The sequence below is a fragment of the Grus americana genome, chromosome 19 (genome assembly GCF_028858705.1).
Source record: "Grus americana isolate bGruAme1 chromosome 19, bGruAme1.mat, whole genome shotgun sequence".
In the NCBI taxonomy this organism is placed as follows: Eukaryota; Metazoa; Chordata; class Aves; order Gruiformes; family Gruidae; genus Grus; species Grus americana.
In genome coordinates this window covers 10047688-10064882 of record NC_072870.1, presented here as the reverse complement: position 1 = coordinate 10064882, position 17195 = coordinate 10047688, and the positions used below count along the sequence as shown (strand labels likewise).

The window sequence follows — 17195 nt, the reverse complement described above, 5'->3', positions numbered from 1 at the left end:
TAGCACAGCTGTTTCATTGCTTTGAGGTCATCTGTGACATCTGCTGCAGAAACCTGGATCCGAGTGCACAGTTCATATCTACCTGAGTGCTTTAGCATGGCCGTGGCTGGTGCAGAGAGGTGAGAAAGCGGGTAGGGAGAGATTTGGACCTTTCTGTAAGTTCATGGCTTGAAAGTGAACTTGTATGTTAAATTCCACAATCTGTTGGCCTGCAGGAAGCGTTGCCTCACTGTTTCAGGCTTTTTGCAGTTGGTCGGAGTGAAAATAACCCGCCCCGAGAATCTCCTCGCCTTCTGACAGAGCAGATTTCAGACTTACTTTTGTTTTTGTAGGAGTTCCTCCTGGAAAGCCCTGAGTGTATTGCAATCCTCAGGTCTTCAGCGCTGGGTGTTAGCTGCTAGATGGTTCTCTCCTACCCTTCCCAGGTTTAATACATAATATTTTACCTTATTTGTGTCTCTAGTATTTCTTCATTATTTGCCTGTGTTCTGAGCAGCTCTTAAACCTAATCACAACAGAGGAAGGAAACGTAAGTCACATTTTGTTCTTCCTAGATGTTTTTCCTGTAACGTAAATGCCATCACCTGGTATAGTTAGACTGTCCTAGCAGTCCTGGCAGTGGGAGGGGAGTTGTGCGAGGCACTGCATGCGTACGTAGGAGGGTTTCTGTGGTCCACAGGAACGTGCAATGTAAAGGACTTAGCTTTCTTCAGAGAATTGCCAAGTTTCATCATTACTTATTCTTTAAATACTACTTGCTTCCTGCTGTTTAGTATTAGGAATTAAGATGCTTCTCATAGGATAAACTCTTGAGGCATGCTGTTGAGATCTGCTTTTCATGTCCACAACAATCAGCTGTTTGTGTTCAGGTTTTTTTCCCAGTGAATACTTTTCTCTCTATTACGATGATCCAAAGTCTTACATATTTGATTGACTTAACCTGTTTCCTTGGTCTGACTTCTGTACCTTCCATTTTTGCATGTTTAAATTCCTACAGACATGTGCATGGTACATAGTGGAATTGCCATGAAAATAGGTAACTTTGCATAAGAGCAGAAAGTCTTTACATCCTCGTTCCGTACTTCTCATTTCCTTTCTTCCTTACCCTTCCTCTTCGAATTCACTTTTTCATTGCACCGGAGGAATGGACTGTAGTTGAAATATCTGAAACATGGACAATTAACACATTAATGAAAAAAACCTTGAAATCAGACCAAAAACTGCCCAAAAAAAGGTATTGAATGAAATGAGATATGATTTCTCTCCTCTGGCTCTGGAAAGGGCACCTTCCCATTCCAGGCAAGAGTTTTGGCTCATCAGGACCAATTTTATGGAGACGACCTGCAGTTGTCAGAAGTAGGCCAATGACAAGAATTAATATATTAACTGGTATGCAGTACTCTCTGACAAATTGCTTACTAAATACATCAAAATTGATTGGACGTTCTGTGTTTAAATTGACAAATGACTGCATTAGGGGAAGGAGGGAAATCCATTAATTACAGCTGCCCTCAACCATAGGAAATGTAATCGTATAAATATAGATTTTGTTAAAACAAAAGTCTCTACTTTACTATAGTGTTGCTGGTAAGTGTACTTGCACCTCTCTGCTATTAAACCTCCAGTAGGAGGTTTTGAAGACAGATCTTTGCAATTGGCTTTTAAATAATCAAAGACCATTTCTGTTGTGTTAAAAGGAGTGATGCAGTGTTTCTTTATCCCGCTCTGACCGCTTCTGGAAATTGTTTCTCTCTCAGAAAAAAATGGACACGTAGCTGAGGCTTCTGCTGCCTCATTAATTGTTTATTCTAAATGCAATGTAATTCATATTCCACAATGTTAGAAATCAAATTAGTACTCTGTATTCTCGTTCTTTGTTCCTGTACTGGTCTCCAAGTAATATTTGCAGGGCTGTTACTTATTTCTGAGTAAGAATTTGCACTTGAGTTAGGCCTGAAGATATAATCAGTTTTATAGACTTCGTTAAGGGATTCTTGAAAAGATTAAGGTCTGTATTTATAGCTGCCTTTGACTTTTGGCTGTTACAACAGATTTTCATTTCTGGACCAACTGTTGTACATATCTTGCATTTTACTGACAGTGGCTTTCATTAGAAGTCAAACTTAGTAACTCTTCATTGTCTTCAAAGGGAGGGGGTTAGCCTTTCCTTACTGTTTGTTTGGGCTAAATGGTAACACAATTTATGTAGATAATCTCTGTACTTCTGACATCATGTTTGCACTTCCCGCTCCCTCTAATGAAAGCTATGCACCCTGAGCAAGACTTTTGTCTCTAAGCAACATTGCGGTTCTTTATGGCCTATTTTATATTCCTTTCATACATTCCATTGATGGAAATAAAAATTCCATGCATAGAGTTAGTGAATATTGTGCAGTGGAAAGCAGAACTGAGAGTGTATTAAATAACCGTGTGAATATGTGCCATGAAGACAGATACTATGAAAAACAAGCTATGATGCATGTAATCATAGCCAAACTGCTGCCATACGAGTTACCCGAGCAGACACAGCAAGGAATCTGGTTATTCTGGTCTGCAAGCCTTTCTCCGTGCGCAGCAGAGCGCGATGGTGGTCTGGCAATAGGCTAATGAACTGGCACTGATAATTATGTTTCGTGTTCTACCACTTCTCAGCCTTCTACCTCTATTTTTCTTCTTGCACTCTTTTGTGTGTGCATATTTAATAGTGTATTCTTTCTCTCTCACTAATATGAAAGAATATATGTCATGGTACATACCCCACTGTATACATAACTATAGTGTGTGTGTATGTGGTATGTTCTGTGGGACAAGAGCTGTATCTTGCTATGTGTATGTTCAATGTCTATCACAACGGAGCTCGATTTCAGATAATAAAACTGATCAAAACCAGAGCCCGTCCTGTAACAACAATTACGCTATCGCGTAGTTACGAGGTGTTCAAAGCCTTTTTGCTCCGTTTCTGTGACATCCCTGCATGGCCACGGTCAGATGTGCGTTTGAGGTGGGGTAGTTTCAGCAGTTAGTGCTCTCAGCTGCCCATTGCTGTCTCGCTGCTGGGCTTTACTGGTTCTGCAGCAGCACTGGTAGCACTTCAGAGCAGAGTTGGCCGGTTTAACATAATTCCCTGATGAAGGCTAGCTAAACAAAGCTCTCTGACCTTGCCCTGAAGTGGGTGAAGCCCACTTGAGTTGATATGAGCTGCCGTGCTGCAAAGGAGTTGGAACAAGCAATGGTGTGTGGTTTAACATCTTCAACTGCCATCATTTTTACGTACTGGTCACCTGAATATTGCCTAAACTACTGGCCTTTCAGATGTACCTGCATGCCGCAGATGAGGGTCTTTCCACAAAACTATGTCGATTGAGTGTTACAGGCTTAAAACTGCAGGAGAGTACAGACCATTTTGTGTACAACCAGCACACAGCTGAGATTTCATGGGCTTACTTGGGTACATATGGTTAACTTTATTATCCAGATGGGATTTTTTTAAAAAATATTCTAGATTATCAGTTTGCCATTATTATTTTTTCTACTTGAAATTGCCTCTAGCTAGTCTATCATTTTCATGAAATTCTACTTTTTTATTGCCGTATAATAAGAGAATGCAACATACTTTTAAAAAGAATTTTCTGGGTCTCTACACCAGTAATTTCAAAGGAGTTGTGCAGCTGTTTTTTAAAAATCCAGGTTCTTGGGGAATAATTTATAATTCCTTGAAATTTTGAGGATGACTTTGCTATACAGAAAAATGAGTTTCAGAATTTCAGAGAGTTAATTCTTAAGTGTTTATCTTGACTCAGGTATTCTCTCCAAATGTTGCATGAAAATATGAGTGTGTGTATATAGGAAAATATAAGTGATACAGGTAAAATGTGTTGTAGAAGAACTTTAGCAATTTAAAACATTTCATATTTGGAGTTTTTTACTGTTTTTAAAACTGTGGCAGATCTTAAATATATATATTTTTATATACATATATTTTATTACTACGGTTAAAAAATTTCAAGTGAAAGTGTTTCCAAGCGTGCATTTCTCTTACAGAATTGTTACATGTATTTGGACTTGGCTGGCAGTAGTCACATACAGTGAAAATGGAATTTTCAGGTTTGCTTCTTACACTTGGAGGCGTAACAGATTGCAAGCTAATCTGGATCACCCTCCCGTTCCAGAAAAGATGTTTCTAATGAAATAGAAGTTCATGGTCTTTTTTAAGGGAAAACTAAGTTTCCCTAAAACTGTAACCTGCACTTCCTGCTCCCTACAGGAAACAGGATTAAGTGGTAAAGGGAAGCAAATTTAATTTCTGACTGAGCACAGGAGTGATTGGGGTAAATAGGAACAGGACAGATGTCATTTCATAAAAGTGCTGCATCATTGCGTATGAGCAAGGGAGTAAATCATGCTACATTCTTCAGCCATAATTGGTGTTTGTGAAATAATATAGATGAGGTGGATAAAAATTAACTCTGTAAAGTGCATTGGATGCTGCCAATGGATGTTAAGTTTTTGATGCATGTATACACCTGGGCGTGTGCGTGGCTTCATCAGATTACTGAGTACTTGCCCATCTTAATCCATATTTTATAAACTAAATGCTGGAAACAGCACTGCGTATAGGAATTAAAATACTTTCAGATGTGTACAAACAACAATAATGAACAAGGGCACATGCTGAAACAGTTCTTTACTATTCTTATATGGTCATCTGGAACTTCTTAGAGAGGGGTCCATCAACACGAAGGGGTCAGTTTTCAAAGCAGTGTACAGGGATTTAGCCGCGCGACTCCTATTGACGTTAATGGGAGTCAAACGGGTAAATCCCCACGCACCGCTTTGAAAATTTACTACTAAGCCTCTTGACTTCTCACTACATACTTTGATTGTAACAGTAATCCATGGTTAACATAATTTTCCCGACAATAATGTCAAACATACTTTTGAAGTCAGTGAATTATAGAAATAGTTACCTCTTCCATAATTCTTTAAAGATGGCCATCAGATGGATTTCACCATAGGTTCGTGCAGTTGAAATTATTCTTTAACTCAGGAAAGAATATATAGGTTATCCTTTGGTACAGAACCAATAGTCTGCTCACAGTCTGAGCATTTAAAGTGTTGAACAGCCTTAAGGTACTCTGTACTGTGAGTAATAACAGGTTCTTGCTCTGCTCAGCTTTAAATGTTCGTTGTACTTGACTGGTTTCCGATGGGAACGTTAGAAAACGAAGCTGGTGTTAAACATAGTGAACGTATACCAGTCTTGCAATGCAACCAGGAGTAATGGTGAAGCCTGAACACCTAATAAGCACCTTTTTTGGGGGGGGGGGGGGCGTGGGAAAGCCAGGCTGTTGACTATCCGACTGGTGTCTGGGAAAATCTAAGGAGAATTCATATCCTGATTACAGACCTACCTGTTCCTTTAAGATTAAAGTGCTGATTCAGAGAATGGATGGTCTATAAAGCACCTAATAAACTGTAGGCAATATACAAATAGTGAATGAATAAATCTGTAAGTCAATTGGTGGTATGAAATAATTGATAGGCTGGCTAAACTCCTAGTTTACGGGGAGGGGGGGGGTTAGCTTAATTTTATGATGTTTATGCATACAAGAATCTCAGAAGGTCCTAACAGGAAAAAAAAAAATGAGTGGGGAGAAGTTTTGGGTAAAAGAGGATATTTTCATTTGCATGGCATACTCCTGCAGAAGTTTACAAGCTGAAAAATTCATTAAAACCAGAACATTGTTCAGTAACATATAGCCACAAGTAAAAATACATAGAGCATACCACCAAACTACAAACAGTTTATTTTAAGCATGGCTGTAAGCATTCTGTCTAAAATGTAAATCTGGTCTTCACTTTATGATCAAACTTGAGCAGAGGTAGAGCCAGCAGGCGCAGAGCTATGTGCAGTAAGAGAAGATTTAGGAACGTGCATGCAGTAAAACTCGCTAAGCAGTTGTTGGACTTGAACTCCATGGCAAATCTGGCAGTGGGATACCAAAACCAACCTCTGACGGAAGTGAGATCACATGTATAAGATGGAAAAAAGGTGAACCTGTTGAATTTGATGTGGCTGCATGTAGACCTAAACCAGAACTGTCACATTCTACTTGTCATGGGTAACACGATGTAACTAATGCGTCAGTAGTTCCAGAAGTAGCATGAAGTAAATCATTCTAATCATGGATCTTAATTTTAAGAGAAGTACTCCTGAAGCTTGTCGACAAGCATGTGATTGCCTCAGGTCTCTAAACCACCTATGATCGTTTTAGATATAACTTAGGAACCACAGAAAAGCATCAAAATCAGATGTTAGTGTGTGATTTGTATGAAACCAAGGGATATGTAATTTTTATTCTGCATACCTGTTTGCCATGGACATCACTAGAGACTACGCGCGGACACAGGATAAACTTCAGACTTAATGAATTAGTTAAGAGTACGTTGTTTCTCTTTCTACTAGATTTTAGAATCTTATTTCAAATTATAAATGTTGTGTATTCATTTGAAATAAAGGAAAGCTCTCTGGGTGTCTGCAGGCATGTGTATGGCAAGCAGCACAGAACAAATAGTCTTTATAGTCCGCAAATGCCTTTGTTTGCTCTTAATTTGGACAAACATACATCCCTTAGAGAAGAGCACATTGGGAATTTCATATATAACTCTCAATTAAATTGAATTGTGTAAAGCTTATTTATATAAATGAGAAAATTAAAACCTTTTGGTTCAAGAAGTACACAGAACTAAGTAAAACTAATGATTTATTGTTCACAAATTAAAACCATAAGTGCGCACACTACAATTGAGCTGTAGTGTTTCTTTGTTCCAACACTTCTATGCTGCTGAAAGATGACAATTTATAATGTTTGAATGAATAAAGATTTGTCTTAGGTCTTCTAGGTATTTATTGTATAATTAGCCCATCTATGAACAAAACCGCTGTTTGTTAATTCCAATATTCATCAAGTATGTATATTTGTCCAGGTCTTGCTCACGTGTCAGGAATGCCTATGCAAATTATTTGAGGGTAATAGAAATTGTTAGTTTTCTTTATTTGTCACTGAATATCATGGCAAAGTTTCAGAACAATGGGGGGTTTTTCATACTTAATCATTGAACTGTGTGAATCGGGTCCTGGAGTTCCAGAGGAAGATCAGCTCAGCTGTATTTCAGCCTTTGGTTTGGCTTGTGTTGAAACTTTTGTCTCCACAGTCACTTCTGTGCGGTTTTCCTGGCACTAACAATTATCACATGAATAACTAAATTTGTAATGTGTTTCTTTCGGACCCTTGCCTTTAATAATCTTTCTTCAATATAGTAGTAAGGTTAATACTGTAACTGCAGAGAAGGGAGGTGTAAACTTTAAAAACTTGCCCTTAGATTATGGGTAAGCACCTGCACCTTTGATTTTGTGGGTAGAAAATGAGATGACAGTGTTCAAGCCATGAAAGAAGATGAAGAAAAACAGTTTTTGCTGAGATTCTGGTTTTCCTTAGTTAAATGTGGAGTGGTTCAGTACAGCTAGTCAGGATGGAGGGACAGGGATATATTCCAGATTTAGAGTTGATGCAGATCACTTGTCACTTGAAGGAGGACAGAGATTAAAGTTGCTACTATTATTTTTGAGCAGCTCAAAGATGGTTTTTGCCCCTTGCCAAATATTTATGGCAAAGCTCTGATTTTTGCTATAGGTAGCATTGCGGTTTTTAAAAAGTGACCTTGAATGTTTCCTTATGGCATTTTTTGCATTTATAAACAGACTTTAGAAACTCACGTCGTGTTATACTGCATAAACAGAAGTTGTATGTTCTAATTCTCACCTTAATTTTTAATTAACACTCATTTTCTTTGTACTTTTTCACTCCACAGGTAAGTGTACAAATTTGTGCATGTTTGTGTGTTTCTGGATTAAATAAACTCAGTTGTGTTCTGATATTTCATATATGTTTGTTCCAGATATTAATGTAAGAATAGCAAAAAGTTAAAAATTGACATAGCTCAGACACAAACATTGAATTTATTCTTTTAGGAAGGTTCAAAACACCTGCAATTGCCAGTAAATATCTCTGTGCAACAAGGGCTTGCTTGCTCCTTGTCTGTGTGTGTGTGTGCCATTTGTGAGTTTTTCCTAATAAAAGAGAAATTACAGGAGTGCAAGGAAAATCACTACTTGCTGCAAAGCTTTTGAAGAATTTTAATTTTATTATTTGCTATCCTGCATTGTAGTGAAATTCTTTGGAAATTGGAAACTACAAGAATAGTTTCACTGATGTGTAATTTCCAGCATGAATTCAGATTTTCAAAGAATTAAGCTGGAAGATAAAACATGACTTTTGAGCTCAAATTCCTGAAAATGTCCCTCCGGGCATAAATTAATCTCATCTTGGAACTCGATACCAGTGCCAGAGGTGTGTGACTCAGAAATGAAGAAAGAAGCGGTTTTATTTTTTTAGAACATATTTGTTCCTATAACTTCAAGGCCATTTTTAACTTCAAAAAAAAAAAAAAAAAAGACCATATGTATATCTGTAATAAGCAGTACCGCGATGGCAGATCTCCAGCAAGGATCACTTGTCTTACAAGGTCGTATCTCACCAAACACTGCGTGCTCCGAGTAAGGGCAGTGGGAGTAGAGCTTGCTTTGCCTCTGCTAAGGCTGGGACCATCGTTACGGGATCCTGCTATCAAAACCAGACTCTCTTTAAATGCCTGCTTTTGTGATAGGTGTGGTACATAAATGCTGTTTTATTAAATAGCAAAATAAATTACTGAGGTTTGACCTCAGCTAAGGCTTTATCACTGTTGCCCTGCTGGTGAACTCTAAGGCAGAGCTTTTTCGTGGAATTCAGCATGTCGTCACTTTTTGGTAGAAAGAGTTAATGCTGTGCTCTGAAATGTGTGTTATTGCAAGACCTGTGCAAAGCTGTGATTCCTCAGGAAAAGGCGTAGGACCAAAACCATTCTGAAATTTGAATTTCTTTTTTCACTGTAATACTGTCTTGAATCTCCAGTGAAATGTAAGAATATTACGCGAGGGAGAAATACGGTGAGGGAGCAGGACGGATGCTGCTCCCCGGGCTAGCGTTTTTGCAGCTAGTCACTGAATAGCAGCTTCCCTAATCTTGACAGCTCTAGTAGTTGCCCCTGGGATAGAAAGAACAAAAAAAAATTCAGAACAGTCCATAAAGTTCCCGTTGGTTTGAAAGCAAAAACATCTGCTAGAGTCATGAACAGTTTGTTAGCAGAGTTCAATAACAGGAAAGCCTGCAGTTGATCAGCTGTGCCCTCAGAAACAGGCATTACTGCAGTCAGTAGAATTTATTGGAGGGGAGTCAGGAGATATGGGGAAGATTAGGGCAACAGCAAAACGTGTCAAAATAATGGTTTTGTTTTGTGGGTTTCAAATATAAACTGTACCGGTAAGGAAGAAGGGTGGGCTTTATGGTTTCATATTCAGGTATTTACTGTGAATCGTCAGCTGTTTGTAATCCAGTATTTTCTTAATACAAGTTTGATACGGGCTAGACAGACACATCCGTGAGTCATCGAATTAGATCTGTCACGGTTGTAATGAAGCAGATGAACGTAGTTTCTATATTACCTTGAAAACTGATGAACACACAATGCTGAAATAACATCTGTGGTTGCTGAGGTGTGCACGTACACGTAGGTGCAGGCACAAATTGTATTGATTTCAAGGAATATGGCAGATGCATAATACCTCATGGGGAAAACTTGACACTTGGTAAGAATATGTCCTAATGTACCTAGCACTTTAAATAATTCTTTACTAAGTTAGGCCCTGAACTGAATTTGGTGTATTGCAGGTTTCAGAATAAGTTTGCGCTGCTATACAGAAGTGTTAGAAATGGCTCCATAGCTGAGGTTGGGTTCAGATACCCACTTACACAAACAGGATGAAAATCTCTTTATTTCATATAGTGTATGGATTTATGAAAACCCTCTGCTGTTTATATTATAGAGGCGCCATTCTGTATTTATGGTTACATTGTGTCTGCTTCGCCATTATAAACTCCTATTATTAGGGGTTTACAACATGGCTGTAAAAATTTGTAGTGGATGGAAACTTGACACATAAAGGTCAAGCCCGTAATAATATAGTTTTTAAAAATCAATTTTAAAAACTTTGCATCATTTTTAGATTATGTGATTATAAAAAATATTGGGTCTAATTTTAGAATTGTCTGGTATCTTAACGCTATAGCATAAAACTCTCTTGTTTTACCAAAGTAAAAATACCATTGTCGCATTTGCTTCTTTTAATTTGCTTTTGTGGTGTCTGCTCTTCCCTCAAAGTGGGTATGGTTTCTTGGTATTGAATCCAGGCCTCCAACTGGCCCCTGACAGTAAGCAGGTACAAGAAAATGAAAAATCCCACCTGTCTCATTGTCTGGGGTGCTTGCTTGCATTTTGTTTTTTTGAAACTCTTTCAGCTTTCGCAAGCGTGAAATTTTATTTCAAGCAACGTAATGCTGCCGCCATAGAAAATAACATAGCTAGACTGTAAGCTTTGCTGACGTATTTAAATGACTCAAGGACCAGGAATCATGAAATTAATTAAATTAATCTTTACAACAATGAGTCTACAATTCTCTTTCTTTTTCGTGGTAGCATTTGAACACTAAATTCTGATTTTCCTCACAGTTGTATGTATATATGGTGATCGCTTTAAAAATGGGTTTGGGTGTCATGCAGTCCACTGAGCTGAAGAACCTGTTTTTCTGTTGCAGTGAGTCCATATGAAGACAAATGTGTAGTCAACAGAGGAACAAAATTAACTTGGTTTTGCTCTGTGAATTGAGGTTATTTGTTTGCACCAGTCTTTTGAAAACAGTAGGGACTTAAGTATTTAAGCAGTTACAGTAATGTAAGATTTTCATGGTGCTGTCAAGAAAAGGTTTGGTGATGAGCACTGTGGACAGATCTGATGTTGAGTCAAACCGAAAATTTACCCAGCTCCGGATCTCTGGAAGCACATGCTCCAATGTCCGGGAGTTTGGAGGTTGTGTCTGGACTGTTGTTTTTAATAACCATGGATGAATTTGTCCTTTGGCTTTAACGAAGATATCTTTCTAGTTATCAGTGTCACCTGCAGCTGAAAAAAATGTTTTTCTTATCTGTCCAGAATTATTATACAGTATTACTACAATGCAATGCCACACTTGAATACAGAATTTCTGGTATTTTGCAGTCCAGTGAAATAATCTCAGTATTTAGTGTTTGTAGCAAATTAAATATCAAACTCTGGTTTGTTATAGATTCTTAAGGAATATATTGTTGCTACTGTAATGAAAAGGTGACACTAAAGATGATAATGAAGCACTTCCATCAAATTGCAAAAGAAGTCACATCCTAAAAATCAAGTCGTTTGTGAAGCCAGCTTTAAATTAACTATATTAATGTCAAAATGATAATTCAGTTCATGAAGCCTTGGAAGTATTGTGCATTCAAAGTCAGTACATGTACCAGTGCCTCAGGATAGCTTGTGTCAGTGTGCTTTAGCATAGTTCAAATTCTGAAAAGTTTGTAGAAAGGGCTGACGTCATTGACAGCAGCATTTCTCAGTGTTAAATTCCTCAAGGCAGATGGTTGTCATCTGTATTGGGCTGGTCTGTATGTTCATTAAGTACTTAAAGTTAAAAGAGGAAGAGCCAATTGCGTTGTCATAGCAGCTGTATGTATACATTCGAGTCAAAGAACAGAAATCTTTTCATGACTTTTGATGTCAATATTTGAGGTCTTTCTGTGCTCCAACATATTGTCACAGATTAAGGAAAATATATACGTTGCTGTACCAATAACTGACTGAAAAAGCTTTTTTTAAAAGCATTTAACAGTAAATCTGATTTTTCGATTTTGGTTTTTTTCAGTGGTTCCACCAGGGAGCCCTGGACCGATCACTCGACACGAGTCATATGACAGCTTAGCATCTGACCACAGCGGGCAAGAAGACGAAGAGTGGCTTTCACAGGTATGCTTTTTGAGGGCGTTCCAGTTCAGGAGTGAAACGGTAACAGCATCCACTGGAAGTAAAATTCGCAACTTTCCTCAAAATGGAAAGTAAGCTTCCTGTAGGCCGTGGGCATCGCTGTGTGTAAAACTGACTTCATTCCTGACTTAACATGGTATGAATTTGATGGTCTTTATGTGTTATACAAACTATAAAAGCTATGTTAAAAACCGTATAAAGCCCCCACCGTTACTGGCACAAGTCACATCCTTGGGAAGTTGAGGATGAAGCAGGAAGTTTAAGTTGGCACAGAAAGTTACCTCTCTACCTTTTTCTCCTGACATGGGCCTTTTCAGACATGGATAAAGGAAGCTGGCTTGGCAAAATGGCGATGCTTTTTCAGTGGTGACCTGTGCTATGCTTACTGCATTTTATCGTAAAAGTGGTAGATTAACTGGTTTACTTCCTTCTCCTTCTGGTTATCAGTTACTGCATTCCCTGCTGATAATTCCTGAGTTATGGCTAGATACAAATACTATAGTGCTTTAAAATGATCCTGCTTGGTGGAACATTTTTATATGAGGTTAAATCTTTGTAGTTTTACTGCTTTGCTTCAGTCAATGAAGCTTCTCTTCAAGAACTCAGTACATACTTGACTATTTGGCTCAAAACATAACTTTAGTTTAAGAATGTAGGTCATGAATAATACACTGAGAATTAGTTCCTGTAAGAAATAGAGGGTTAAATAAATAAATAAGAATTACAAATGCTCTGGATTTACCAAAGCAATTACAGGGTACCTGATACATGGAATTCAAACTGACAAATTAGGTGGGTTTCCTTTGGTTTAAGAACAGTGTTGTTATGGGAGTGATGCATTAAATGTGTTGGTGGGGTGTATGGCATAACTATGAAATATTCATGGATGTGATTTGCTTCTCCCACTGGTAAATAAATCATACACAGCATTTTCCTAAAATGAGAAGTTAGGTTTCCATACGTACCTGTCTGGGAGCACCATTCATTGGGGAAACTATTCATGTGAATCCACTTACCTGGCCTGAGTTTTCAGATGTGGCTCCACATTGATGTATCTTATTTGCTTATGCTGTCTCTAATTTGTCAGAGCGTAAAGATGGTGAAACTACTCAATCAGTGTTGTCAACAGGAATTTTATCACTGAGCTCGTTGGGGCCAAGATTTCACCTGTAGTTTTCCACCTATCCTCTCCAGAACTCTTTGGATAGTTTATTTTACTCTTCTGGTGACTTTCTGGTATAGTGGGCAACCTCAGGAAAAAGAGAGTTGGTTTAATTACTAATTATTGGAAGATACAAAATGTCGAAGGAACTTAAGACTGCTTCAGCTTCATCACATCTATCCCTCTAGAAGAGTAAATATATCTATAACAAAAAAAAAAAATCCCAAGTGATGTCACAGAACACAGATAATTCAGAGAACGCTTCCGGAATGTTTAATTTTTGCTAAGTGAAAAGGGTGATGATAGCTCTTTTGAGCACGAAGATGCTAGCATTCTCTAAGCAAGCCACTTCAGATTAAGCCTAAAGTGCAAGTATGTTTTTCAAAATTAAAGTGTTGTTATCAACAGTAACAGCATGCAGTGAAAAAACACTGCCCTTCACTTCAACTTTTCAATTAGAACAGTGGGTAATGTGTGCTGTCAGTGTGAAGTAGATACAATATGTTTGTCCTGCACACAACAGGAGAGTGAATAGGAACATCTGGCCGTAGCCTCAGTAAAATTGCAAAGGCATCTGTTTACCTCTCGGCTCTGTGACACTGATGGTTTCAAGCTTAAAATATACAGATTACTTTATCTGTGGCCTAATTTACACTGCTACATAAAAGCTACTTGCCTCAAACGTCTATAGTCAATCTGAGTTACACTAAGATAAATGCAAAGATGGAAATAGGGCTAAATAGGCTGTGCATTTGTCGTCTCACGTTAGCAGGGAACTTGCAACAACATTATCCAGGGTTTAAAATTGCTTCTCAAATAGTTAAGAATTGCTACTAGTACACGTCTATGTAATATATAAACAAAAATATATTTTCATTAATTTCCTCACTAAATTACATTTTTGCTGTGAGGCTGATCATTGTTTCAGCAGAAGTTGATAGGAATTTAATAGTCTATTTTTATCATCTTAAAAGTATGAGTTCACCAGAGCTTAATATTTTCATTTCATATTTCCTCTTTCTGATCTTTAAAGGCTCTTTTTGATTTTTAAAATTGTATTACAGAAAACTTCTGCTTTATTCACCCTTTTATTTACAAGGCCCGATTTGCCTGATCATATAAGTTTCCAACGTTACCATCTTACATTTGCAGTTGTTTGCATTCCTATAGTTGGCTTATTTAAGAGTTTGCCAGAATTGATACTCATGCAGTTTATAGTTATCAGCGTGAAAAGACATTTATAAAATATTTTGAATGTGTCACTTACTGAAATACGTTATTTTTTGAAAGTTCATGTTTAGACTCTCGCTGGAGGAAAATCTGAATATTTGAAATTATTTTTTGTTAGACACACCATCTGTATTCTCTCTGCCTTTTGGAAGTGGGCATGGAACTGAGAAGCTCCTGTGTGTCTGTGTGTGTCTACACATAACCATACGTACAGATACGTATCTCGTATACACCTATTACATAATACACATGGGGTTGTTCACTGCAAGCAAACACCTTTACTTCTGTTTTAATTGTCAGAATTTGGATTAAAGAAATATATATGTGTTTGTAGCTGCCCTTCTAAACTCCATGCGTTGCACACACGTTTGTGTTACATCTGCATAGTAACGAGCGTGACCTGGGCTGCTGGGTGTCTCAGCGCACTTCACATTGCTCTCTGTTACAAATCCTGTTGCTTTCCAGCAAGATGGTCTCTGCCAGCGGTATCCTCAGATATGCCAACAGTAATTATGAGCTTTGATTTGAAATACAGTTTGCACTGTATACATGTGAAGCAGTGCTGTTGAATGTGTGAACTTTTAGAAAGCAGCCGTAACAAAGCTGTAACAGCTTGCTTTCAAAAAGTGCATCCATTGACCTGGTCAGGATCGAGGTTATCTGGGGGAGGTAGGCTTTTTCAGTTCCTCTGTCTGCTCTGTGTAGATGCAGACGGAAATGTGCTCCCCTGTTTGTTGCCACAATAAGAGTAGTTTTTTAGCGTTCAAGCTGTAGCGTGTATTTCAGGATGGCAAGGGGAAGAATGAACAGGGTCAGGTGAAGTAATAGCTAAGGTGGAGTGTTGGTCTTCAGAATGGTTTCAGAACTGGGGTGCGGTGTCCTCAAGCTGGTGGTTCAAGGGCTTTCAGGGCTTCACAAGAAGCTCGTGGCTTTGGCTAGAGCATTGCTTTCTAGCAAAGGCATTTCGAATCTTCCCTTGTATTCCTCCAAACTGATGGCACAACACACTCGTTTTGTGTGAGAACAGCAGGATTCTGGGGGTTCAGTGCATTGAAGGAACCATTTGGTATATTGCAGGTTTTTGTTAAGCATTTCCCCATCTCCCACAGGTTGAAATAGTGACTCACACTGGGCCGCATCGACGCCTGTGGATGGGCCCACAGTTCCAGTTCAAAACGATCCATCCCTCAGGCCAAACTACCGTCATCTCATCCAGTTCCTCAGTGCTGCAGTCGCATGGTCCGAGCGATACCCCACAGCCTCTTCTGGACTTTGACACAGATGATCTTGATCTCAACAGTCTCAGGTAAAAATAAAATCAATTTCCAAGCTGTTTCAAATTTGTTGTGTGAATAACTTGCCTCATGCTTAAATGAGGCCATCTGTGTAGAACCTGTAATAGTTTTCATCAAGCTTGTCCAGATGAAAGTCTTAGAAGAGCATGAGAGTCGACAGCAATAAAAATTCATCCAGGCCGAGCAGCTTAGATTCCTTTTTGCTGCTCCTTGTTGTGCAAATGGCAGGGAAAGACAGTGCAAAGGCCAGTGGCCTTGCTCAGCGACGTCTTGGCTTTCATGGTTTCTGCATTGCTTAATAAATTCATTTTCTCAGACGTGAGTGGGAGCTTTATGCCATAGATTTAGATGCTGACTGTGAAGCGGTCAGTGTGTTGGAACAGTAAGTGAACTTTTGGAATGTTTTTTCCCCTCCCTCTTTTTTTTTCCTTTCCTTTGCTTCCTTCCTTGTGATTCTTTTTCATGTATTTAATTCATCTGGTTTTGGACATTGGCTGATTTGGAATTGGGGGCAAGGGGTGGGCCTCAGGAAGGGAGGGAAGGAGAGCGAAGGTAAATGCAGGTTTATATTTACTGATAGCTAGTGATTTTGTAGAAGTGCTTTCCACACGATGTGTTTCTGTGTCCTGTCCGGTAACTCTCAAGATTTAACAAGTTTCCATGCTTCTGACTCTGCATGTGATTTGAAGTCCAAAGTTCTGTGGTATGGACTTGGATTGTTTGGGCCTCTGTCTGAAACTCCTGTGAGTAAGACAAGAGAGATGGATAATATGACTAATCCCATTAAAACTGGGCAGATTGTCCTTGGATTGAAACTACATGGTTTTGAAATGTGTGATTTCTCCTTGCCTGTAATTACTCCCACAAGTAAGGATATAGCTGTCAAATATATTTTTTTATTGTATATACATATACATGTGCAGAAAGAAAGAAGAAATGTAAAAAATAAATAAATATAGTTTTATGTTACAAAAGGAATAGACAATTACAAATGTGTTTTTTCTCCTAAACTGACAAAGAAAGGGGTGCTGTTCAGGAGGGCAATAGAGGCTTTTTAACTGGTTCAGGTAGAGTGAGCTTTTTCTTTTGAGGCTTTCCAAGAGTTTGGGGATACTCAATTTGTGTAGAGTCTCAGTCTGCCTCTGGATGGATTATCCAGCTCTTAGCTCCACAAAGGAAAGGAAAACAAAAGTTTTCACCAGTTGCCTGATTTAAAAATAAATAGTTGTTTAATTGGTTCAGGTGATTCAGGCTTGTGATTTAATTACAGCAATTAAGGAGCAATGCTTTTGACACAGGTGGTAACTATAACTTGTTTTGTAGGATCCAGCCTGTTCGTTCAGAACCTGTTAGCATGCCAGGCTCATCGCGTCCAGTTTCTGACCGCAGAGGAGTTTCGACAGTGATTGATGCTACCTCAGGTAGAAGCATGTTGATGTCATGTTTTCTTTGATATTCACGGCATTCATCAGTCTTGTCTCTTTCTGTCTGGTAA

General features: G+C 38.5%; 1 protein-coding gene across 13 annotated transcripts in view; it reads left to right on the top strand.

Moving 5' to 3' along the window:
• Window positions 1–17195, top strand: part of BCAS3 (BCAS3 microtubule associated cell migration factor) — a 366627-nt gene that overhangs the window by 155850 nt on the left and 193582 nt on the right. For all 13 annotated transcript variants that reach the window (XR_008579901.1, XM_054847769.1, XM_054847770.1 and 10 more), the window contains 3 exons: window positions 11895–11995; window positions 15515–15711; window positions 17024–17121. Coding sequence is in view for 12 of the 13 variants with exons in the window: in XM_054847769.1 (XP_054703744.1) it covers window positions 11895–11995; window positions 15515–15711; window positions 17024–17121 (396 nt within the window). In the remaining variant the exon portion in view is untranslated. The remainder of the gene's footprint in view (window positions 1–11894; window positions 11996–15514; window positions 15712–17023; window positions 17122–17195) is intronic.